The sequence below is a fragment of the Salmo trutta genome, chromosome 6 (genome assembly GCF_901001165.1).
Source record: "Salmo trutta chromosome 6, fSalTru1.1, whole genome shotgun sequence".
NCBI classification, from domain to species: Eukaryota; Metazoa; Chordata; class Actinopteri; order Salmoniformes; family Salmonidae; genus Salmo; species Salmo trutta.
Genome location: NC_042962.1, coordinates 14,962,641 through 14,988,860, shown reverse-complemented (window position 1 = coordinate 14,988,860; position 26,220 = coordinate 14,962,641). Strand labels below are relative to the sequence as shown.

The 26,220-nt window shown below is 42.9% G+C and overlaps 1 protein-coding gene across 3 annotated transcripts in view; it reads left to right on the top strand.

Moving 5' to 3' along the window:
* The first annotated feature begins 5,519 nt into the window (after window positions 1-5,519).
* The window catches only part of LOC115195515 (brefeldin A-inhibited guanine nucleotide-exchange protein 1), an 81,226-nt gene continuing 60,525 nt past the window's right edge, over window positions 5,520-26,220 (top strand). For all 3 annotated transcript variants that reach the window (XM_029755420.1, XM_029755419.1, XM_029755418.1), the window contains exon 1: window positions 5,520-5,852. In XM_029755420.1, coding sequence (XP_029611280.1) covers window positions 5,729-5,852 — 124 coding nt within the window. In that variant the 5' untranslated portion in view covers window positions 5,520-5,728. The remainder of the gene's footprint in view (window positions 5,853-26,220) is intronic.

Here is a 26,220-nt window from a genome sequence, read left to right as displayed (position 1 = left end):
CTTCTAAATACATTTTACATTAATTGTTGTAGAACAAGGTCATAAAAATTTGTTTATATGGTACAAACAACAAGGATGCCTAAAGTATCAATAAAGGGATAGTTCACACAAATTACACAATTACATGTTGGTTTCCTTGCCCTGTAAGCAGTCTATTAACTTCTCTGGGCAAGGTGGGACGTGAGGGTCCCACACTATTCAACAGCCAGTGAAATAGCATGGCGCGAAATACAAAAAGCAAAAATATCATAATTTCAATTTCTCAAATATACGACTATTTTACACCATTTTAAAGATACACTTCTCCTTAATGTAACCACATTGTCCAATTTCAAAAAGGCTTTACAGCGAAAGCAAAACATTAGATTATGTTAGGAGAGTACATAGACAAAAATAACCACACAGCCATTTCCCAAGCGAGGACATATGTCACAAAAACCCAAAACACAGCTAAATGAAGCACTAACCTCTGACGATCTTCATCAGATGACACTCCTAGGACATCATGTTACACAATACATGTATGTTTTGTTCGATAAAGTTCATATTTATATCCAAAAACAGCATTTTACATTGGCGCGTGATGTTCAGAAAATGTATTCCCACCAAAACCTCTGGTGAATGACCACATCAATTTACAAAAATACTCATAATAAACGTTGACAAAATACATAACAGTTATTTTAAGAATTATAGATACAGTACTCCTTTATGCAACCGCTGTGTCCGATTTTAAAATAGCTTTTCGGCGAAAGCACATTTTTCAATATTCTGAGTACATAGCTCGCCATCAAAGCAAGCTATACAGACACCCGCCAAGTTCTGGGGTCACCTAAACTCAAAATTAGTATTATAAATATTCTCTTACCTTTGCTGATCTCCATCAGAATGCACTCCCAGGACTGCTACTTCCACAAGAAATGTTGTTTTTGTTCGGAATAATCCATATTTATGTCCAAATACCTCCGTTTTGTTTGTGCGTACAGAGCACTATCCAAATGTATAATGCGCGAGGGCGGTACCAGAGACTAAAAGTCAAAATGTTTCATTACTGTTCTTATAAGCATGTCAAATGTTGTTTAAAATCAATCTTTATGGTATGTTTAACGTAAAAATGCGATAATATTCCAACCGGACAATAGCATATTCATTCAAGAAGAAAAAGAAGTAACGGCGGGATCGCGCATCCTCAATCCCTTTGTCGCCAGGCAGTCCACTGATTGACTGAGCTCCTTTTCTCTGCCCGGTTACAGGAGACGGATGAAACAAGTTTCTGAAGGCTTTTGACAGCTAATGGAAGCCTTAGGAAGTGCAACGTGACCCCACAGACACTGTGGTTTCGATAGGGATTAGAAAGAAGAACTACAATTCTCAGATCTCCCACTTCCTGGTTGAATTTTTCTCAGGTTTTTGCCTGCCATATGAGTTCTGTTATACTCACAGACACCATTCAAACAGTTTTAGAAACTTCAGAGTGTTTTCTATCCAAATCTACTAATAATATGCATATTCTAGTTTCTGGGCCAGAGTAGTAACCAGTTTAATTTGGGTACGTTTTTCATCCGGCCGTGAAAATACTGCCCCCTATACTTTAAGAAGTTAACAACGTATGACAGCAATCCATGCTTTAGTTTGTTTAGCTGGCCACTGTTCCAATGCAAATTCAATGCAAGTCAACAGTACCGGTATTATAATTTTTGCACTTTATGTATCTAAAAATGTATTGTGTAACTCAATGAAGTTACTTATAGATAATTTGGACATTAATGTAAAATGCTTATAAAGGTACCATTGGCTTGCATTGGATTTCTTCTGCAAATGCAGAAAAGTTATCATTTGAAACAGTATCCAGGTAAACAAAACCAAAGCATGGATTGCTGTCATATCTTGTCCATAGACTGCTTACAGGGTAAGTAAACCAATATGTAATTTTGTCTTTTGGTTGAACTATCCCTTTAACAAAGTGATTTGAAATGGACTTTAAACCCTTTTTATAATTTTGTAAAGGATAAGTAAAAAAAAATTTTATCAAGGGGAAATGTTTACTTTTGATAGAAAGTGTAACGGACATTTACTGAAATGTAATACATCTTATTTCTTTTTTATGAGGTTGTCACATGGATGTTTTCTTTGACATTACTATCATTACAAACATTACAATAGCATCATTTTACAGTAACAGCCCACTGCACACAGACGTCAGTTCAACGTCTAGTTTTGATTTACATTTGGTTGAGTTGTCAACTAACGTGAATGCAACGTGAAATCAACAAAAAATGTCACCATGTAATTTATTGGATTTATGTTAAAAGTTGGGTGAAAAAAGACAAAATGCCCATATGTTGATGACTTTTTGCAAATCCAATAAGTTTTCCACGTGGATTCAATGCATCACATCGATTTTTGGGGTTGAAATTATGTGGAAACTAGCGGGACAACTTCTGGTGAAACTGGAGGGCACGCAATTCAAATAAATAATCGTAAAAATGATGGATATTAAACATTTAGGTACATATAAGTGTCTTATATTGGCTGAAACCTTAATAAATTCTTGTTAATTTAACTGCGTTGTCCGATTTACAGTAGCTATTACAGCGAAAACCTGCCATGCGATTGTTTGAGGACGGCGCCCCAGATCAAAATATTTTTCCACCGGCACAGGTTTCATACATTTACAAATAACGATTAAATATTGACTTACTTTTTGAAAATCTTCCTCTGATTTGTCATCCAAAGGGTCCCAGCTATAACATGTAGTGTCGTTTTGTTAGATAAAATCTTTCTTTATTTCCCAAAAGGTCTGTTTAGTTGGCGCCATCGATTTGAGTAATCCACTCGTTCAACATGCAGAGAAAGGAATCCGAAAATCTACCACTAAACTTTGTTTCAACCAGTCAAAATAAATGTCTATTTACTCTTTAGATACCCTAAAATGTAATCAAACTATTATATTTCTTACGGAAAGAAGTATGTTCAATAGGAAACCGATTTTAGCAGGTGTGTCCTGTCTTCATGGCGCGTAAACACGAATTTCCAAGACTGTGTCACTGTACCTAAACTGATATTTCTTATTCATTTTTAAAGTTACAAGCCTGAAACCTTGAACATAAACTGCTGACACCCTGTGGAAGCCATAGGAATTGCATCTAGAGAGCTCATTTTCAATATGACCTTTTTCTAAAAAATAATTAAAAAATTCTGGTTGGTTTTTCTTTGGATTCTTTCCTAACATATCTATTGTGTTATATTCTCCTACATTATTTTAACATTTATACAAACTTCAAAGTGCTTTCTTTCCAACGGTAACAATAATATGCATATCCTGGCTTCAGGGCCTGAGTAACAGGCAGTTTACTTTGGGCACGTCATTCAGGCGGAAATTGAGAAAAAAGGGGCCTAGCCCTAAGAAGTTTTTAATTCAACCAGTTTTTGCCCAGTGGAAGGAGTGTAATATCATGTGTGGTAGGTAGTGTAACAAACGCAGTGAAGCAGTCTGCTATTTCCTATCTCTGTTATTAATAATTCATTCTAACAAGACACAGCGTGCCGTGTTTCTGGGCCCTGAGACAACACACTCATACTGTATATCACCCTGTTTAGTCCAATCATCGCGTATTTATGCAAACAGTTATCATGACTGCTGCCCACTCTCCCAATTGACAAGGATCAATGTGGATCAACTACTGTTACAATTTGATGTGGATGACAATGATGACTTGGTACCAGATGGGTCAGAGTTAGGTTTTTTCTAATTTCTTCTCCCCCTGCCACCCTAAAACTCCCTTGATCACAACACTAAATAACTAATGAAGAAAGATCTTTGTGCTGTCTGTCTCTTACTGTAGCTAGACATCAATCAATCCTGTGTGGGTGTAAGAGACTGCGTGTGCTTATTTTACCTTTATTTAACTAGGCAGGTCAGTTAAGAACAAATTCTTATTTTCAATGACGACCTAAGAACAGTGGGTTAACTGCCTTGTTCAGGGGCAGAACGACAAATGTTTACCTTGTCAGCTCAGGGATTCAGTCTTGCAACCTTCCGGTTACTAGTCCAACGCTTTAACCACTAGGCTACCTGCCGTGTGAGACAGTGTGTGAGAGACTGGTAAGAATGTATCAGGATTCTCCCTCCCGCTTGGGTGTAAAGTACTAATAATTGTTCTGGATAAGCAACCAAGACACAGAGATAGACATTCATCTTCAAAATTGGCAGGGGATGTTCCTGTATTGAGAAAAATTCTTTGCTACCACCATATGCTGTACATTTCATGTTGTTTGAGCTAAGACACAGAATGGTATAGTACGAGGATCTTTCAATACTGGCACTTTAGTGGCTTTAGCCTCAAGTGTTGATCAAGTACTCTCTTTCATAGATCCTCTTCCTTCGCTGACGCTGCAGTTTGGGTTACCTTTCGTTTTTCTACAAGTAATCAACATCATGGCTCACTTTCAAGAGTGCAGTATCACCCTACCTTTGGTGAAAAACAGATTGATTGCAGGTACCAGACAAAGGAACAAACGGGTGTAGTATTTTGTTCAATATCACATCCATTACGCTAGTTATACACAGTATAATGAGTTATTTAATATCACATCCATTACACTAGTTATACACAGTATAATGAGTTATTTAATATCACATCCATTACGCTAGTTATACTCAGTGTAATTAGTTAGAAACACAGGAGAGTTTGTTAGATTCAACATTTTGTTGACCCTGACTCTGATAATTTAAAGCCTTCTGATGTGGTTCTTTGACCAAGAAGAAGAGTGATGGAGTGCTGCATCAAACGACCTGGCCTCCACAATCACCCGACCTCAACCCAATTGAGATGGTTTGGGATGAGTTGGACCCCAGAGTGACCCCAACAAGTGCTCATTATATGTGGGAGCTCCTTCAAGACTGTTGGAAAAGCATTCCAGGTGAAGCTAGTTGAGAGAATGCCAAGAGTGTGCAAAGCTGTCATCAAGGCAAAGGGTGGCTACTTTGAAGAATCTCAAATATAAAATATATTTTGATTTGTTTAACACTCTTTTGGTTACTAAATGATTCCATGTGTGCTATTTTATAGTTTTGATGACTTCACTATTATTCTACAATGTAGAAAATAGTAAAAATAAAGAAAAACCCTTGAATGAGTAGGTGTGTCCAAACTTTTGACTGGTACTGTATTTGGCAGATGTAGCGAAATGCTTGTGTTCCTAGCTCCAACAGTGCCGTAGTATCTAACAATTCACAACAATACACACACATCTAAAAGTAAAATAAAGGAATTAAGAAATATATAAATATTACGACGAGCAATGTCGGACTGGCATTGACTATGTAAACATTATTAAAGTGACCAGTTTTATGCATCATCTCATTATTTTACAGGTGCATTAGTTTGAAAAGGCAGGAGGGGGATTGCTTTGCTCCCACAATATTTTTTTAATTAATGTAATATCATCATGATCAGGTAGATTATTTCTATAGTACACGCGCGCACATACACACCCTGCTGCCTCACTGCGGCCGTTTTTTAACGTGCGTGACGTCGCTTCCTTCCAACATGGCGCAGCTAGGCAGGTTGCTAATGGCAATCTGAGGGATTTACCCCACCTTCTGTCTTTATTTATGTCTGTATGTTAGGGCCACTGCCGCTGTCCTCTCGAATAGAACACATCGGTCTGGAACGGCTGCTGCCCTTGGGACAGGTACTACTCCTCGCCCCAATTCCGGTACGCCATGTATGAGGGCAAAAAGACGAAAAACATGTTTTTAACCAGAGCTTTGGAGAAAATCCTGGCCGATAAAGAGGTTAAAAAGGCTCACCATTCGCAATTGCGAAAAGCCTGCGAGGTGGCACTAGGTAAGTTTTTATTTCTGACATTATCACAGTCTTAGTTTGTAATTGATTTACCAACGTCATGCATCTCTGGTTAATACTGCCTACTATGTTTTCGGCTGCTACGTTGTCGCCAGCCCCAAGGTTCGCGAAAGTATACGACTCCTTGGGCTGCATTGTCGCAACAAAGTCGTTGTAGAATCTATCCGCAACATTGCAGCTACAGTTGATATGGATTTAAGCTCAGTATTTTAGGTTTTATTCTCGTAAAGGACGGTAGATAGTTGTTGAATATACAACTATCGAGGTGGCATTATAGGCTCTCGGATAATCATCGCTTAGTTACTCTGTGTGGATACGGAAATGGTGCAAATAACAGGGGTGGGTGCCTCCTTTGACAGTTGCAAACTGCTACACTAGTTTATTACGCATGCAACTGACAATACCGTGCTGTATAAATAATTAGCTATTAACTGAAAGCAAACGGTCACTGTTGTTATTTCCAATTATAAAACATTATGGAATTGCTGCTGCATTTGTCTGCAAGTCATAGGCTGCAGGCTACATCAATTCGTAGCCTATACAATTATTCAGGAAAGAAGAAGAAGCGATTTTAAATTGTTAGACTGATATGTGCAAATCATTTTGCCACATTACTTTAACTTTTTTCCTGATGGGATCGTCTGTGTGGGTTATACGAAGCAGTCTGTCTACTCTGCTCTAGAAATCCAGACTGCCCTGCGTGTCCGGAGAGGGGGGTCATGGCTGAATGGGATACAGTTTATGTCAAATTGACGTTTAAAGTTGACATTTTTTTTAATTTTACCAAACCCTGACCCTTTTCCTAATCTTAACCCAATTATCCTAACCTGCTACGTAAATTCTCCTAACCTGCTACGAACTCAATTATTGTCATTTCTGACATAAACTGTATCCCTTCTAGTCAAAACCATAGAGGGAGTGGTGTTGAAAGAAAAACAAGTAGCCTAGCTTGGCAGTGAATGTTGGCTACTGTGATGTCTTTGGAGACCCGGACCGGCGTTTATGTCTTGGGTTGTCCCCAAAAACACATGCGCATCAGGAAAGTGGCAGATGTATCATTCGCACCAGGTGCATTTAGCTGCATTTAGCTGAAACGCGTCTTCACACTATAGCCTATTTCCAGTGGCCTTGTTGAATTTAGAAAGAGGAAGGGCCCATCTGAACTTCACATGAATCATTTTAATCTGTCATGAAAAATGTCAGGACAGGTTTTGTTTTTCCCTGCATAGTCATTTCTGGTCCATTTATGTGTTTTTGGTAAATTTGGAAAATGGCTTGGAACAAGTTACTCTCTGTTCTGCTACTCCAGTAACCTGACACTGCTGGTGAAACAAGGACCCTACAGACCACCTTTGTTGTTGAGCAGCCAGTGAGTCTAGTTTATCTTCCTTTTACTGTACCTTTTTACTGTACTCTCCACTGTTTAGGGGGATAGCAAATGCACATTACTACATTACATTGACATTTTAGTCATTCTGCAGATGCTCTTATTAAGGGCTTGTAAGTAAGCATTTCACTGTAAGGTCTACACCTGTTGTATTCGGCACTTGCTGCAAATAACATTTGATTCAATTTTTTGTTTGACTTACAGTTAGTGCATTCATCTTAAGGTTGCTAGGTCGGACAACCACATATCACAGTCATAGTAAGTAGATGGGGGTGTGCTGTGGGATTATTTCAAATACTGTTTGAAGAGGTAGGGTTTCAGAAGATGGGCAGGTTGCTGTCCTAGCTGCAGGGGGAAGCTGGTTCTACCACTGGGGTGCAGGACAGCGAAGAGCTTTGACTGGGATGAGTGGGAGCTGCCCTCCTTTAGGAGTGGGAGGGCAAAGAGACCAGGGGTGTACTCGGGTTGGGGTGTTGGGTTTGAGCAGAGCCTGAAGGTAGGGAGGTGCAGTTCCTCTTGCTGTTCTGTAGGTAAGCACCATGGTCTTGTAGTGGATGCGAGCTCTGACTGGAAGTCAGTGGCGTGTGTGGAAGAGCAGGGTGACATCTGAGAACTTGCGAAGGTTGAAAACCAGGCGGGCTGCATCATTCTGGATAGGTTGCAGGAGTTTGATGGCACAAGAGGAAAACCCAGCCAACAGAGAGTTGCAGTAGTCCAGACGAGAGATGACAAGTGCCTAGATTAGGACCTTCACCAACTCCTGTGTGAGGTAGCGTCGTACTCTACAGATGTTGTAGAGCATGAACCTGCAGGTGCAAGTCACTGCTTTGATGTTTGCAGAGAATGAGAGGGTCTTGTCCAGGGTCACGGCAAGTTTCTTTGCACTCCGGAAGGGGGACACCGTGGAGTTGTCAACCGTGATCGAGAGGCCTTGGAGCGGACAGGCCTTCCCCGGGAGGAAGAGCAGCTCCGTCTTGTTGAGATGGAGCTTGAAGTGGTGGGCCGACATCCAAGCTGAGATATCTGCCAGGCACGCGGAGATGTGTGTCGCCACCTAGGTGGTGGGAAGGAGAAAAGTAGTTGAGTGTCATCCGCATAGCAATGATAGGAGAGACCATGTGAGGATATGATGTAGCCGAGTGAATCGAGAGCAGAGGGTCTAGAACCGAGCCCTGGGGGACACCAGTAGTGAGAGCATGTGGTGCAGATACAGATCCTCTCCATGTCACCTGGTAGGAGGGGCCTGAGACGAGATGCCCAGCCCTGAGAGGGTGGAGAGGAGGATCTGATGGTTCACGGTGTCGATGGCAGATCTAGGAGAATGAGAACAGGGGAGAGGGAGTCATCTTTGGCAGTACTGAGAGCCTCCGTCACACACAGGAGAGCAGTCTCGGTTGAGTGACCCGTCTGGAAGCCTGACTGGTTAGGGTCAAGAAGATCAGTCTGAGAGAGGTAGCGAGAGTGTTGGTCAGAGGCAGCGTGCTCAGTGGACTCAATAGGCTGAGTGAATGAGGAGTGGATGTCATCAACCTTCTTTTCAAAGAATACAGAGGAAGAGAAAGTAGAGAGGAGTGGAAGAATAATAGGTCCTACAGAAGTTTAGAGTAGTTTTCCTCCATTTTCGCTCAGCTGCCCGCAGACCTTTTCTGTTAGCTTGCAATGAGTCACTCAGTCACTGCACAGGAGGGGTGGGCCGAGCCCATACGCAATGCTATGATTTTATTACACTGTTAGTAACACAATTGAGTGTTAGCATGTTCAGTAAAACTTACTCTTTTGATGTAAAAATATTTGATTACACATTTCTGTAGTTTTTCCCCATTGTGCTACATAGGCTACTGGGTTTATGTTAGCATTAGGCTATGTACTTCCTGGGTTTGTGTTGTGAGATTATCCTAGATAGGCAGAGAGTCTGTAGTAGGAATGAAGCTCCCTCTGCATTCATAAACAGAATAGCCCAGATTAGTCAGAGCATCACAGTGTGGGTGTTTTAAGAGCAGTGAGTTTAACATAATGCTTCCTCATTCCTATTATCAATAAGAAAAAACACCCGTACTATGTCGTGGCAGAAACTACAGGATGCCATCCTTATTAGGCACGATTCTAAAGGTGATTTTCTTTTCTCTTGTGCCTGAATTAGTATTTTTCATGATAACCAGCTGTGATTTTATTCAAAAGCTTGGATATTGTACTTATTGGAGGTGTGGATGGAGAGTGTGAATGCCACTCATCCAAAGACACTGAGAAACTCCGTAACCACTGCCTGTCTAAACAACTGGGTCACCCAGTATACTCAGAGACTTACGCAATCTTCCCTCTTACCTTGAGGCACAGAGACATCTCTGAGAGAATGCCACTACTCACTGACAGTCCCTCTGATTGGGATTCATTTAGTCCTCACTGTCCTCCTCTTTGGGACACCTTGTAATCCTTCCAAGACAACCCCTAGTCCCCTATTCACTACCAGCTACCCCACATTCCTACCAACTACCCCTCGTCCCCTACCCACTACCCCTCGTCCCCTACCCACTACCCCTAGTCCCCTACCCACTACCCCTAACCACTACCCCTAGTCCCCTACTGACTACCCCTAGTCCCCTACCGACTACCCCTAGTCCCCTACCCACTACCCCTAGTCCCCTACCCACTACCCCTAGTCCCCTACCCACTACCCCTAGTCCCCTACCCACTACTCCTAGTCCCCTACCCACAAGCCCCTACCCACTACCCCTAAAAGGGTCCCAAAAGGGTTCTACCTGGAACCAAAAAGGGTTCTTCAAAGGGTTCTACTATGAGGGACAGCCGAAGAACCATTTCAGGTTCTAGATGGCACCTTTTTTTCTAAGAATGTAGACACGTCATCAATCTAATAATACTGGAGTTATTTTTGTCACTTTGACCAGGGATGTTGTATCATCTCTAGTGTTGTTGATATTCAGCCCTCTTCTTGTAGGTATGTGATCTTCCTTGTAACACTATCCAATACATGACATTTGTTCTATTGAAAAACGAAGTTGTCAGATTGAGTATGTTCTCACTTTCACTGTGGACTTGACTTTTGCTCTTGTTCAGGAAAACATCCTGTAACAGCTTGGGTTCTCACATTGTCACATAGAGGCAGAACAGTGATGGAAGCAGGAGTGCATTCATCTTGGATCACAGAGTAGTGGGCCGCCTGGCGCTGCCCACCTATTCCGAGAATGAGGTTTATGATTCATTTCATTCATGATGATTAAATAGTTTACTAACACCGGGATGACTTTCAAGTGGGCTCCCGAGTGGCGCAGCGGTCTAAGGCACTGCATCTCAGTGCTAGAGGCGTCACTACAGACCCTGGTTCGATTCCAGGCTGTATCACAACCGGCCGTGATTGCAAGTCCAGGTTTGGCCAGGGTAGGCCGTCATTGTAAATAAGAATTTGTTCTTAACTGACTTGCCTAGTTAAATAAAGGTTAAATACATTTTTTAAAAGGTAACCAATGTGTGTCACAAGTTATCAGGATAGAGGGAGGGAGTGGCCAGCTGCAACGAGGTCAGGGCTTTTCCAAAGGTCACAGAGTCCAGTAGGGTCGAAACACATTTCTCTTATTCCACAGTCCTCTGCTCTCACAGCAGCATGTGAATACATTCAGTTCACACACACACACACACACACACACACACACACACACACACGGGACTGCTATGGGAATGTAGCAGTCGGTCCACAGTATATATTATACCACGGGGTCTAGATTTCATGTAATTGGTCATATCTAGGATAAGTCACTGCCAGTCACCTGATGTGTCAGGCACTACAATCAAAACGTTTGTTGTTTGCTAGTTCAATTATTATAGCTTGGTCAGCTTGGAGGACAGTACTGTTTGGTACTACGCTGTTTGCCCTTTGAGAGTATGCCATGTATGTGTCTAGAGACAGAGCTCCCATTGTTTCCCTCATGTACACTGGCTGGATATTCTGTACTGTACAGGTAAAAGCCTAGAATGCCGTTTTAATGTTACTGAATGAAGACTGTATCTACTCTAACTAGCACAGTAACTACAAATGTCGTTTTAAATTAAGCATTGTGGACTGACCCATAGTAGACCTCATTCATTTCATTTGATGCAGAAAAGAGGCGTGAAATTAAATTCTAATATGCTGTTTATTAACCTTCCCCAAAAGTAAGGTTGACATGAACAAAGTCATGGAGCAACTGCTATGGCAAACTGTTCTCCTCCTGATTGTGGATGGCAGTGGAGATAACTATGTTTCTTCCTCTTGGTGAAAAACATTTGCTGGGCAAGTATGATCAGAATATATTGTGTACTTTTCAGGAACAATGCGGGTTCTGATAACCTTGAGGAAGGCACAGTGATGCCAAAACGTTGGTAAATACCCATTTAATTGCTGGGAGTTTATATATGGAGTGTGAGACTTTCTTTATTTTGATAGTTTATAGGTTCAGATAACAGATCAGAACTCCTTAAGAGGCATTTTGAGGTGTTTTTATAAACAGCTGTTCCTGTTATGACCCATTATTGTCCCACTTACTGTAGTCATTAGTTTTGCCGAACCCAACCACACGTGGTGGGTACAGTGTATGTGGTCCTCAATCAGTCAAAGAAATCTCACGGATGATATCTGAAGCTTTTTATTTTGAAGATAACATTATGCTTAGACTGTGGCAAACTCCTTCCATTTATCAATTTCGGCTTTCCATGTGGCTCTGACGCCTTCTAACAAAATCATCATTCGTCCAATGACTTGGTATTTCCGAAATAGCAAAATAACAGTGTGTTTCCATTATTTTTACTCAAAAGGTTGTTCTAAACAATTGTGGGGTAGTGCGATGCATAATTCATGCACTGAGTCTAAGAGCTTACAAAGATCTGTGTGTATCGAATGTGGTGAAGCAGGCTTTCAGGACAGAGCTGTTTTAACGGTACCGTCTGCCAATGTGGGGATAAATCTTCATCAAAGTGGGATGTTTTTGCCAGACTGTAAAGATTCAAGTTTAAACCAAATATAAAGTGGGCTGATTGTCTCAGGTTGCATTCAAGAAATAATTGGACATGACTCATTATGACATAAGGCACTTTACCAAGGCCACAAGTCTTAGATAGCAAAGAACACCACTGAAAAGACATCTAACCTATTGTACATTGACAGGAAGTATAGGTCTATGGACCTACGTTTAAACACTGTACAGTGTTGACATAAATATGGGCACTGCATCGGCCACGTCGTTATTAGGGGTAACATCCACTGGGAACAGTACACCTCTGCTCATTAGGCTCACTGAACACAGGCTCTCCCAATATTGGATCCTATTTGTTAAGCTTTTCAATGTGACTCCCTAATGACCAGTAAACACTGCAGACTCACTCACTCACTCACTCACTCACTCACTCACTCACTCACTCACTCACTCACTCACTCACTCACTCACTCACTCACTCACTCACTCACACACACACACACACACACACACACACACACACACACACACACACACACACACACACACACACACACACACACAGGGGTAGAGAGTTGCTCCATAGTGCACAAATGCTACATAGGCCTAGAACTGGTTATACCAGATCCTCATTGGGATACTTTCTGTTAGCTTCATTATGTCATGAAGGAGTAATTAAGTGGATAAAAGCTATGGGGTTTAGAGTAACTAGTATTTAGCCTAAGTGATCAAGTTATTCCTATTAGCTTTCAGCAATCTATTATTGTGATTTCTACTTAGTTAGCACCATCAAATAGTGCATGATGGTTCATAGGCTAAGGCTATGTATTCAATTATAAACTAGAATCTTTTTTTATCATATTCCCAACATTAGGAACAGAAATTGAATAACCATGTGGTTTACGCCTAGCCAGACATATTTAGAAAGCCTAGCTGTGTGAAGCTGAGACACCAGGGAGCTGGTGCTAGAGCTGCCAGAGCATCACTGTGGATGAAAGAGAGCAAATGAGTGAGGAGACAGCAGCCTTCAGCCATCTCTTATCTGGAAATATTCACAGCAATAGATTTGCTCTCCTCAGGCTGTTTCTCAGGAAATGGACAGATCAGTGTGTGTGTGTGTGTGCGCCATTATTTTTTTGTTGCAATTTAAAATAAGGATAGAGTAAATTGTTCAAAACTTGGAACACACGGACATGTGTGTGTGTGTGTGTGTGTGTGTGTGTGTGTGTGTGTGTGTGTGTTGGGTAATGGAGTCTGGCCAAGCCTGGCCTGCTGCAGGGTATTATTGTTTAGTGTGAATGTGGTGAGTTTAATTTGGTTTGCTCGCTGGCTCTCCATCAGTGAGGAGCATACGCTGGGTCCTGGGCTAGAGGAGAATGAGGAGGGGGGAGGAGAGAAGGGGATGGGGGAGGGGAGACTGAGGAGAAGAGCAGGGGAGGAGAGGGGAGGGGAGACTGAGGAGAAGAGCAGGGGAGGAGAGAGGAGAAAAGAGGGGAGACTGAGGAGAGGAGCTCTCTTTTTCTATTGGTTAACTGTATATAGGCAGATAATAGATATTCCTTGACTTGTGCCACAGACAGACAGACTAGTAGTTTGAGAGCAGACCCCATGGTGCACTCCTGTCTCAGCTCCACCAGGCTGTGTGCATCAGGCAGCTTAGCTCAGCGCAGCTCTTAACCAGCAGGTTCACTACTACACACATCGTCAGCAGGGAGAAATTCACTCTCATACAGCCCAAACTGGACCTGAAAATTACATGAACTAACACTTTTTTCTGTAGAAAGAACCAAGTTAGGAGCAAAATAAGCTAATACTCTACTGTATCTCTATGTGGGGTTTTTCTCTATCGCACAAGCCGATATATTTTGTTACACTGATAACTCAAACATCCATAATACATGAGTGATCCATGCTAACGGCTCATTCAATCTAAGGACAGGTGATGAATACATTTTATTTTACCAGCTAACAAACAGCTGAGAGGAACGGAGGTAATATTCTCCTCCTCTTCCTCGTCCTCATAGGGTGTAGGAAGAGTTACGACGCTCATATTTAGCAGATCCTGCCATCTGTGTGCATCTGAGGCGGGCTAATACAAAGCTAGCGAGTTGCCATACATCACTCTGACTAAAGAGATGGACAGAGAGGAGCATCAGGGAGGGAGGAACTGATTGATGGAGACAGAGAGGGAGATAGAGAAAACAGGGATTGAGAGAGAGAGAGAGCGAGAGAGAGGGATGCCATGCCAGCCTGGGCCCCATAGTCAGCAGGTTGAAGGAGTGCAGGGTTGATGAGAGAGGGCACTTTGGCAGAATGAGTCTTCATGGGAGTGTGTTGCTGTGGTGCTGTGGTGCTGTGTTGCTGTGTTGCTGTGGTGCTGTGGTGCTGTGGTGCTGTGGTGCTGTGTTGCTGTGGTGCTGTGGTGCTGTGTACAGGGAGGAGGGAAGGCCCCACACACACCATTGCCTAGCTATTCATCTCCACAGTCCATGCCTCAGAATGGGGGGATAGGATATTATCGTGGCTGGTGTTATTGAATGGTGGAATACTTAATAGCATTGCAGCTGCATGATGTCAGGGCTATGCTACAAGAGCTACTCTTTCTCTCAGTCAACATGTTTGATGTTGTTTCTAGCATCAAACTGTTTCTAGCTGATCTACTACTGTGTGTGTGTGTGTGTGTGTGTGTGTGTGTGTGTGTGTGTGTGTGCGCATATATATATATATATATATATATATATATATATATATATATATATATATATATATATATATATATATATATATATATATATATATACACATACATATATACACATACATATATATACACATACATATATATATATACACATACATATATATATATACACATACATATATATATACACATACATATATACAACACATACATATATATACACATACATATATATACACATACATATATATACACATACATATATATACACATACATATATACACATACATATATACACATACATACATACATACATTCATACATACATTCATACACACACACACACACACACACTACACATTTGATATATACACACACACACACACACACTACACATTTGATATACACATACACACACACACACACACACACACACAGTAGTAGATCAGCTAGAAACAGTTTGATGCTAGAAACAACATCAAACATGTTGACTGAGAGAAAGAGTAGCTCTTGTAGCATATATATATATATATACATACATACTTGTATATTATATTTTAGTGTATATATACTTGAATATCATATGTGTAGTGTACATTTGAAGTCGGAAATGTACATACACCTTAGCCAAATATATTTAATTAACTACATTTTTCATAATTCCTAACATTTAATTCCTCTAATTCCTTGTCTTAGGTCAGTTAGGATCACCACTTTATTTTAAGAATGTGAAATGTCAGAATAATAGTAGAGAGAATGATTTATTTGAGCTTTTATTTCTTTCATCCATGTTCCCAGTGGGTCAGAAGTTGCAGGTGTAACTGAGTCAGGTTTGTAGGCCTCCTTGCTCGCACACACTTTTTCAGTTCTGCCCACAAATGTTCTATAGGATTGAGGTCAGGGCTTTGTGATGGCCACTCCAATACCTTGACTTTGTTGTCCTTAAGCCATTTTGCCACAACTTTGGAGTATGCTTGGGGTCATTGTCCATTTGGAAGACCCATTTGCAACCTAGCTTTAACTTCCTGACTGATGTCTTGAGATGTTGCATCAATATATCCACATCGTTGTCCTTTCTCATGATACCATCTATGCACCAGTCGCTCCTGCAGCAAAGCACCCCCACAACATGATGCTGCCACTCCCGTGCTTCACGGTTGGGATGGTATTCTTTGGCTTGCAAGCCTCCTCCTTTTTCCTCCAAACATAACGATGGTCATTGTGGCCAAACAGTTCTATTTTCGTTTCATCAGACCAGAGAACATTTCTCAAAAAAGTATGATCTTTGTCCCCATGTGCAGTTGCAAACCATAGTCTGACTTTTTTTATGGCGGTTTTGGAGCAGTGGCTTCTTCCTTGCTGAGCGGCCTTTCAAGTTATGTCGATATTTTACTGTGGATATAGATACTTTTGTACCTGTTTCCTCCAGTATCTTCACAAGGTCCTTTGCTGTTGTTCTGGGATTGATTTGCACTTTTCGCACCAAAGTACGTTCATCTCTAGGAGACAGAACGCGTCTCCTTCCTGAGCGGTATGACGGCTGCGTGGTCCCATGGTGTTTATACTTGCGTACTATTGTTTGTACAGATGACCGTGGTACCTTCAGGCGTTTGGAAATTGCTCCCAAAGATGAACCAGACTTGTGGAGGTCTACAATTTTTTTCGGAGGTCTTGGCTGATTTCTTTTGATTTTTCCCATGATGTCAAGCAAAGAGGCACTGAGTTTGAAGGTAGGCCTTGAAATACATCCACAGGTACACCTCCAATTGACTCAAATTATGTCAATTAGCCTATCAGAAGCTTCTAAAGCCATGACATCATTTTCTGGAATTTTCCAAGCTTTTTAAAGGCACAGTCAACTTAGTGTATGTAAACTTCTGACCCACTGGAATTGTGATACAGTGAATTATAAGTGAAATAATCTGTCTGTAAACAATTGTTGGAAAAATTACTTGTGTCATGCACAAAGTAGATGTCCTAACCGACTTGCCAAAACTATAGTTTGTTAACAAGAAATTTGTGGAGTGGTTGAAAAACGAGTTTTAATGACTCCAAGCTAAGTGTATGTAAACTTCCGACTTCAACTGTATACGTGTATATCATATGTAGTCCAGTACAATAAATCGACACCACTAGAGGAAATTGCAATGCATTGAATTTGGGGGAAATATTGCAGAATCACTAATCTGTGTTTACACTGCATAAATATTTCACATGGATTCTTGTAAAAGAAAGACCTCAATAACTGTGTAATTAATAATTATGCCCTGGTGGAGCAGAAATCAAGCTTCAGTCAGTGTAGTGATTCCCATGATTAGACAGAGGCTTCAGCAGGTCTGGGTGAGTAGGCAGGCTGGAGTCCGCGGTCCAATGGGCCCACACACACACCAGGTCGTCCAGACAACCTCTGGCAGCCAGTGTTTCCTTCTTCCTCTCCACTCCTCTCCTCTCCAAATGTAATTACTGCAGTGCAACCTTTCCTTCCACCCAGCATAGTGGAAATCCCATATGGGCAGATTTTCCTCTGGCTCGCTATGGCAGCAACAGCTGCCCCCTGTTTACCAATGCTCAGGGGAGAGATTGAATTGGAGGTTGCCACCTACACACAGACCTTGGATCTGATTAATCAACCCTGGTCCTAATGTTAATCTTCATGGTGTGAGATAATATCTGACCCTGGAATAGGGGTTAAGGAGCAACTGAGAGAGACTGGTCTGCATGTTGATAACCTCACCACTGCCTTTCTGATTTCCTTAAGAAAGTAGGCCACGTAGAAAGAGATGCACACAGGCAGTCCAGGATCACTGAAGGGACTCTCATCTTGAAAAGCGGTGGCATTTGAAATGTAATATCTTCCCTTGATAACAAAGTGTGTGGCTGACTGTGTCTCAGCAGCCCAAGGCTGATGTGCTACATTGTGGCTGAGATGTCGTGTCTACAAAGAAAGGAACATTTTAACTCTCACACACTTCCCCCGAGACACACACACACACACGGGTGCCGTGTCTAAGGCGTTTCAATCGGTATTGGATCCATGCTAGATTCAGATGGGTGGAATGCCTTTGATGTGGAAATGCCACTGACTGCAGGAGACGGGATGCTCACCCACACAGCTCAGGTGACCGAACCTGAGAATGAAATTGACCCGTGACCCCCTGCTGCGTGTGCGTGTGTGTGTGTGTGTGTGTGTGTGTGTGTGTGACACATAGAGCATGAGAAAACAGTCTGCCGTCTTTCTGTGTCCTGATCTGTCTATGGTGTCTGACCGTTGAACAATTTCCTTCCTTCTCCCTCTTATCTTCCCCCTCTCCTCCTGCCGTTTTCCTCATCTCCTCCTGCCGTTTTCCTCATCTCCTCCTGCCGTTTTCCTCATCTCCTCCTGCCGTTTTCCTCATCTCCTCCTGCCGTTTTCCTCATCTCCTCCTGCCGTCCTCCCCTTCTCCTCCTGCCGTCTTCCCCTTCTCCTCCTGCCGTTTTCCTCATCTCCTCCTGCCGTTTTCCTCATCTCCTCCTGCCGTTTTCCTCATCTCCTCCTGCCGTTTTCCTCATCTCCTCCTGCCGTCTTCCCCTTCTCCTCCTGCCGTCTTCCCCTTCTCCTCCTGCCGTCTTCCCCTTCTCCTCCTGCCGTCTTCCCCTTCTCCTCCTGCCGTCTTCCCCTTCTCCTCCTGCCGTCTTCCCCTTCTCCTCCTGCCGTTTTCCTCATCTCCTCCTGCCGTCTTCCCCTTCTCCTCCTGTCCTGCCCTCTTCCCCCTCTCCTCCTGTCCTGCCCTCTTCCCCCTCTCTTCCCTCTGATCTGACACAATACCTTTCTGCAGAGCAGCTCCTCACAGAGGAGGTAAAACATGTCCCACTAAAAACTCCCCTCACCTCTCAGTCCCACTCCCCTAGTGACTTCTTATCATGTACGCTCACCATGAGGAAGCTATGAGCACGGTGGTGGCTGCTGAATGAGGCTAGGTTGTTATTGTACTCTTAGTCGCTCACCGTGAGGAAGCTATGAGCACGGTGGTGGCTGCTGAATGAGGCTAGGTTGTTATTGTACTCTTAGTCGCTCACCATGAGGAAGCTATAGCACAGCAGTGGCTGCTGAATGAGGCTAGGTTGTTATTGTTATTGTACTCTTAGTCTTTCCTCTCTTTCTAACGCGATGCTCTGCAGTGTGTGTACATCTCTCTGCCAGAGCAGGGGGTGCTTATTGAATTAGTAGTATTGATCAAACAGCTTGAGTCAGCAGGAGTCTTTTGTGCAGGTGAAGTAGTCAGCCTTCCAGCCGTGGCATCACTGTTTACCATCCTGTACGCATCATCAAACTGTGCCACTCATCTGTACAAAAAGTGTGTGTGTTAGTGATGCACCGATATGACATTTTTGTCCGAGACTGATATCCGATATTTTCCTGGCCCCAAAAAATCGATAGTGATACCGATAAAATTTTAGCGACCTTTTAAGCATTCTAGTACAGTTAAATAGTTAACACACACACATGGACGCAGCGGTCTAAGGCACTGCATCTCAGTGCAAGAGGCGTCACTACAGTCCCTGGTTCGAATCCAGGTTGTATCACATCTGGCTGTGATTTCGAGTCGCATAGGGCGGCGCACAATTGGCCCAGCGTCGGCCGGGTTTGGCCGGGTTAGGCCGTCATTGTAAATAAGAGTTGCCTAGTTAAATCAAGGTTAACTACACACCACACTGACCAAAAAGTTATTTTGTTGGCATTGACTTATGTTCCCATTACCAGTAAAACATAATCAAAACCTATTTCTTTCACTTACTTGCTGTGCTGTTTCATTGTTCATTTGTTCAGTCGTTTCATTCTCAACCAGGATTTCTATGGAACGCCGTTTGGGTCTTTGCGTGTCAAAAAAGATACATGTCAAATAACACTATTTGATGTGTCAAATAAGCTTTTTGACCAATCAGGACCTGAATATGCCTGAACGTTACATAATAATTGAACGCATTCATACATTTTTTACGTAGTCATTACACATTGAGTACACTATCACTTGTATTTCATGTCACAATGATTCATCGATACGTATGCTATGATGCTGGTAAAGTTGTCTCGCTAGCTAGCTAATGGATCCAAACAATGTTCTTCCCCAAAAACATAGCAAAATGACATAATCCGTTTCAGTAGCTATAGTTAGCTCACTAACTATATAGCTAGGTGTCATCATCTAAAATAACCCTAATTTATAAGACAGTTCTTATTTGATTAATGGTGGTTGGACCCATCTATGTGAAGCTAGCCACAATAAGGATTATCCACAATAGTGGACTTTGCGGTTAGCCTTGAAAATAAAAGTATGTCATTGACAGTGATACAAATAGTAGAATTATGCCCTAATTGAATAGCTCATGCTAAACGAGGTTGGAATGTTGTTATATAAAATCAACAAAAGAAAACAATTTATAAAGGTATGCACGTTAGCTTTGACATCGGTTTTGCACATCGGCGTTAAACAAGACATCGGGCCGATACCGACGTTGCCATTTTTAGCTAATATCTTCCGATTCCGATATGTTCACCGATTATATTGTGCATCCCTAGTGTGTGTGTGCTTGCTCCCAGATAAACCTCCCAATACTAATTTAATACCCATTGACGAAAGGAGGATTGATGAGGACTTTGTCTTTGTTTTAGCCTGAGTTTCTTGTGAATCAGCAGTCTTTGGTAATCATTAGAAGTGAGCAGCTTTCAGTTTGGAGCAGGTTTTGTTTCTTAGTCTGTCTCAATGGCCACTGGCCAGCCCCCTATTGTCAGGCAATTGTTGTATCAAACATCCAATCCAGTACTATCATCCAATCCAGTATTATCAAGAAGCCATCCCATAGTTCTGAGTCTCAGTGAAGTGATGAGCCTGTCATCTGAGGAAGGCTTGTTGTGATTCTCTGAGCATACATCGCTCTCTCTCTCCCTCTCTCACTATCTCGCACTCTCTCAATTCAATTCAAGGGCTTTATTGGCATGGGAAACATGTTTACATTGTCAAAGTAAGTGAAATAGATAATAAACCAGTGTGAAATAGTTTGCTCTGTTTTTTTTGTTAATTCTTTCCAATGTGTCAAGTAATTGTCTTTTTGTTTTCTCATGATTTGGTTGGGTCTAATTGTGTTGCTGTCCTGGGGCTCTGTGGGGTGTGTTTGTGTTTGTGAACAGAGCCCCAGGACCAGCTTGCTTAGGGGTCTCTTCTCTAGGTTCTTCTCTCTGTAGGTGATGGCTTTGTTATGGAAGGTTTGGGAATCTATTCCTTTTAGGTGGTTGTAGAATTGAATGGCTCTTTTCTGGATTTTGATAATTAGTGTGTATCGGCATAATTCTGCTCTGAACGCGTTATTTGGTGTTTTACATTCTATACAGAGGATATTTTTGCAGAATTCTGCATGCAGAGTCTCAATTTGGTGTTTGTCCCATTTTGTGAATTCTTGGTTGGTGAGCGGACCCCAGACCTCACAACCATAAAGGGTGGGTTCTATAACTGATTTCAAGTATTTTTCTCACTCGCTCTCTGTGTCTCTTTCTCTGTCGTATGTACAGTCATATTTGTCTCACAGCTGTCTGATAGCGTTTCTGTGTTCTTGATGTGTGCTGACTGTACTCCATTTGCTGTGGATTGCATCATAGTGGTCTGTTCTGAGGTGCGTCGGTCATGGGCTCAGATCCACCGTTTCTTTCAACAGAAGGACAGAAGGTACAGTATGAATATAGGGTCAGGAACAGTTTGTTTATGGAGTGGTTGTGCTTTCAGGTCAGGGGAAGTAGGGTTACTTTACTGAGCAGAGCAACCTCTCTGTCACCCTCTCATCCATGTTTCAGTGTTTGTGTTGTTGTGGTCTATCAGAGAGAGAAATAGAGGGTTTGCTGGTTGGCCCACTCTTAATTCAATGTAAACAAATCCACTATCCTTAGCAGAATGAGGAAGTGGCCGGTAGCACAGTAGCTGTTAGCTGGGCTCAGGCCAGGGCATTACCATTACCTAAAGAATATGAAGTGTCAGTGGAGACTGATGGGTTGGATGTTGTGTATGAATTTCAGTAAGTGTTCTGTTTCTCCATTGGTGTTGTGTAGGTGAGTAGTATCCGTTTTCAGATGGGAAGTACATGACTTGTGTGTGTGAATGCGTGTCTGTTAGCCGTGTATTTGTGCGTGTGTCTGTATCTGTGTCTGATTTTGTGTAATTGTGAGTGTATGTTCCTGTGTTTTTTGGTATGAATAAATCTCCTATAGCCCTCTCTCATCCAATCGCCTTCCTTCTAGTGCAGCTAGGCAGTGAGACTGGAGTCCAGGGGGGTCAGGCAGTTATAAACCCCCTTCACACTGCCATTCTGTATATGAGGATGGCTGTTCTAGGATACGGTGGACAAAGCAGCTACACAGCCAAACCTCACACGTGCTTAGATAGCATGGAAAGAGTAGAGATGACTGCAGGGCTGGGGCCTGGGCTGACATTTTAGAGTTTACTAAAGGGATTGGTTTACACTAGTGCAAAGTTTATAACGTTTATATGTTATTCCCATCTGGAAATAACAGGATTTCTTTTTTTAAAAGTGACCTAGTCTCTTTTGAATTTGTATAGCAGACCCTCATGCCAAATTGAGTCAAAATACTTTTTTGAAATAAACAAAGCATGAGAAGACTTTGTCTTTGTTTTGGTTTGTTTGTTTGTCAATTAGGGTGTGCAGGGTGAGTACGTGGTCTGTCATACGGTAATTTGGTAAAAAGCCAATTTGACATTTGCTCAGTACATTGTTTTCACTGAGGAAATGTACGAGTCCGCTGTTAATGATAATGCAGATGATTTTCCCAAGGTTGCTGTTGATGCATAACATACGGAAGTTATTGGGGTCAAATTTGTCTCCACCTTTGTGGATTGGGGTGATCAGTCCTTGGTTCTAAATATTGGGGAAGATGCCAGAGCTGAGGATGGTGTTAAAGAGTTTAAGTATAGCCAATTGGAATTTGTGGTCTGTATATTTTATAATTTCATTTAGGATACCATCAACACCACTGGCCTTTTGTTCAATTTAATTGGAGAATCCAGTGGGTTCTGGTAGTCTTTAATAGTTGATTGTAAGAATTGTATTTAATCATGTATATGTTTTTGTTGTTCTTTGTTATAGAGCCAAAAAGATTAGAGAAGTGGTTTATCCATCGTCATTTTGGATAGATAACTCTTCGTGTTGTGGTTTGTTTAGTGGGTTCCAATTTTCCCAGAAGTGGTTAGAGTGTATGGATTCTTCAATTACATTGAGCACTCTCTCACTCAGATGGGCATCAGCATTGTCATGTGTGATTGAGAGGCTACTGGTGGGGAAGCATGCTAGTCAGTGTTGTTTATGCCCTTTGATTGGACAAACCCAGAACACCCAAACGCACTTAACACAAGGCCTGTCAACGCCAGCTCTCAGCAGAACTACTACAGCAGACCAGAACACAGACAGTACAGGATAAATATGATAAATATGACTTCTAATGTGTTGTTTATAGGGCTGCTTGGTGAATGTTAGGACTCAGTGACTTGTGGAAGAGATAGTAAATTATAGGGCAGAGAGACAGGCAACAAGAGGTGAAGTTAGTCACATAACATTGACTGTATTCATAACAGCATTGGGAGACAAAAGTACTATCATGGTTCACTTGGTGAAAATGAGATTTGAATGAATAATAGATCACCCTATTGCGGTATGTGTCTCTGAGTGTGTGTGTGCCTAAGTCATTGACATTCAGGTGTGTGTGTGTGTGTGTGTGTGTGTGTGTGTGTGTGTGTGTGTGTGTGTGTGTGTGTGTGTGTGTGTGTGTGGGTGTTTGTGTCTCAGTTGAATGGGATTATTTGGGAGGGATAGGCACCAAATTGGGGATCCAGTTTCACATCAATAAAAACTTCCTGGGGTGTCCAGGATATTACTCTGTCTGTCTGTCTCACCGAGGGCGCTGGTTAACTCTTAGCGTTGCCATGGTTTCAGCACTCAACGCCACTGGTGACAATTATTCCTAAACACTACCTACACATTCAACTAATTACCTGATGTAGCTCACAGTGAAGATAACATAAGCCAACACTTTCTGTGTGCCTTGGTTTTAACAACTCAATATACGCCTAAGAGATTAGCCAATACAGGGCCGATGTATGCCCAAGAGATAAGCCAATACAGGGCCGAAGTATGCCCAAGAGATTAGCCAATACAGGGCCGAAGTATGCCCAAGAGATTAGCCAATACAGGGCCGAAGGATGCCCAAGAGATTAGCCAATACAGGGCCGATGTATGCCCAAGAGATTAGCCAATACAGGGCCGATGTATGCCCAAGAGATTAGCCAATACAGGGCCGATGTATGCCCAAGAGATTAGCCAATACAGGGCCGATGTATGCCCAAGAGATTAGCCAATACAGGGCCGATGTATGCCCAAGAGATTAGCCAATACAGGGCCGATGTATGCCCAAGAGATTAGCCAATACAGGGCCGATGTATGCCCAAGAGATTAGCCAATACAGGGCCGATGTATGCCTATTGAATTAATATCACTACGTTCTTATGGCTCCTTACACACTCTTGTATTTGAATCAGACTTTATGAAACAGTAAAAAGCTATGCAGTGGACATGTTGTCTGAACAGTCACAGTAGCACAGAGCCTCGGTTTCATCTTCACAACTCTCCCAGCCAGGACTGAGTTAACACTGCTATATTACAAAGGTCTTTCAGCAGACACCTGTGTTCTGATGCTGCTATGGGTGGTGACTGCGCAATCCATTCCTGGGGGTGTAAGTACTGGGCTGGAACTTAAATGTGCACACTTGAATGAGAAACACTGGTTTGAAATAATACTACCCTGCTCTCTGTTTGTGTTTGGGATCTAGCCAAGGAAAGAATGCATTTAGGTTTGTGGGATTGGATGGCTGCGGGTAATATGTTTGAGGCAGAACAAATCTGTAGGCTTGTCCATATGAAATATGTATGTGTCAGGCTCTAGCAGGTTATGGGCTATTCAGTGAGGTGCAGAGGTCAGATATATGGACGTCAGCTTGTCTTGATCCACACAAGAATGTGTTAAGAGTTCAGCTGCTCTTGAACAGAACTTTGTGGAACTCTTTCTTTCTCTCTCGCTCTCCTTCACTCCTTCTCCCCCCTCACACACTCTCTCTCTCTTGCTCTCCTCTCTCCTCCCTCTCTGCCTCTCTCTCTCCTCTCTCTCTTGCTCTCCTCTCTCCTCCCTCTCTGCCTCTCTCTCTCCTCTCTCTCTTGCTCTCCTCTCTCCTCCCTCTCTGCCTCTCTCTCTCCTCCCTCTCTGCCTCTCTCTCTCCTCTCTCTCTTGCTCTCCTCTCTCCTCCCTCTCTGCATCTCTCTCTCCTCTCTCTCTTGCTCTCCTCTCTCCTCCCTCTCTTCCTCTCTCTCTCCTCCCTCTCTGCCTCTCTCTCTCTCCTCTCTCTCTTGCTCTCCTCTCTCCTCCCTCTCTGCCTCTCTCTCTCCTCCCTCTCTCTCTCCTCTCTCTCTTGCTCTCCTCTCTCCTCCCTCTCTGCCTCTCTCTCTCCTCTCTCTCTTGCTCTCCTCTCTCCTCCCTCTCTGCCTCTCTCTCTCCTCCCTCTCTGCCTCTCTCTCTCTCTCTCTCTTGCGTCCTCTCTATCCTCCCTCTCCTCGCCGCTCTCCTCTCTCCTCTCTCTCTCCCCCTCGCTGCCTCTCTCTCCTCTCTCTCCTCTCTTGACTCTCCTCTCTCCTCCCTCTCTGCTCTCTCTCTCCTCTCTCTCTCTCCTCCCCTCTCTTCCTCTCCTCTCTCCTCCCTCTCTGCCTCTCTCTCTCCTCTCTCTCTTGCTCTCCTCTCTCCCTCCCTCTCTGCCTCTCTCTCTCCTCTCTTCATCTCTTGCTCCTCCGCTCTCCGCCCCTACTCCTGCACATCTCGTCTCTCCTCTCCCTACTCTGCCGCTCATCTCGGTCCTCCCTCCTCTGCCTCTCTCTCCTCCTCTCTCTCTTGCTCTCCTCTCTCCTACCTCTCCCTGCCTCTCTCTCTCCTCTCTCTCTTAGCTGCTCCTCTCTCCTCCCCCTCTCGTGCCTCCTCCCTCTCTCCTCCCTCTCTGGCCTACTCTCTCTCCTCTCATCTCTGCTGCTCTCCTCTCTCCTTCCCTCCTCGTGCCATCTCTCTCTCCTCTCTCTCTTGCTCTCCTCTCTCCTCCCTCTCTGCCTCTCTCTCTCCTCCCTCTCTTCCTCTCTCTCTCCTCCCTCTCTTCCTCTCTCTCTCCTCCCTCTCTGCCTCTCTCTCTCCTCCCTCTCTTCCTCTCTCTCTCCTCCCTCTCTGCCTCTCT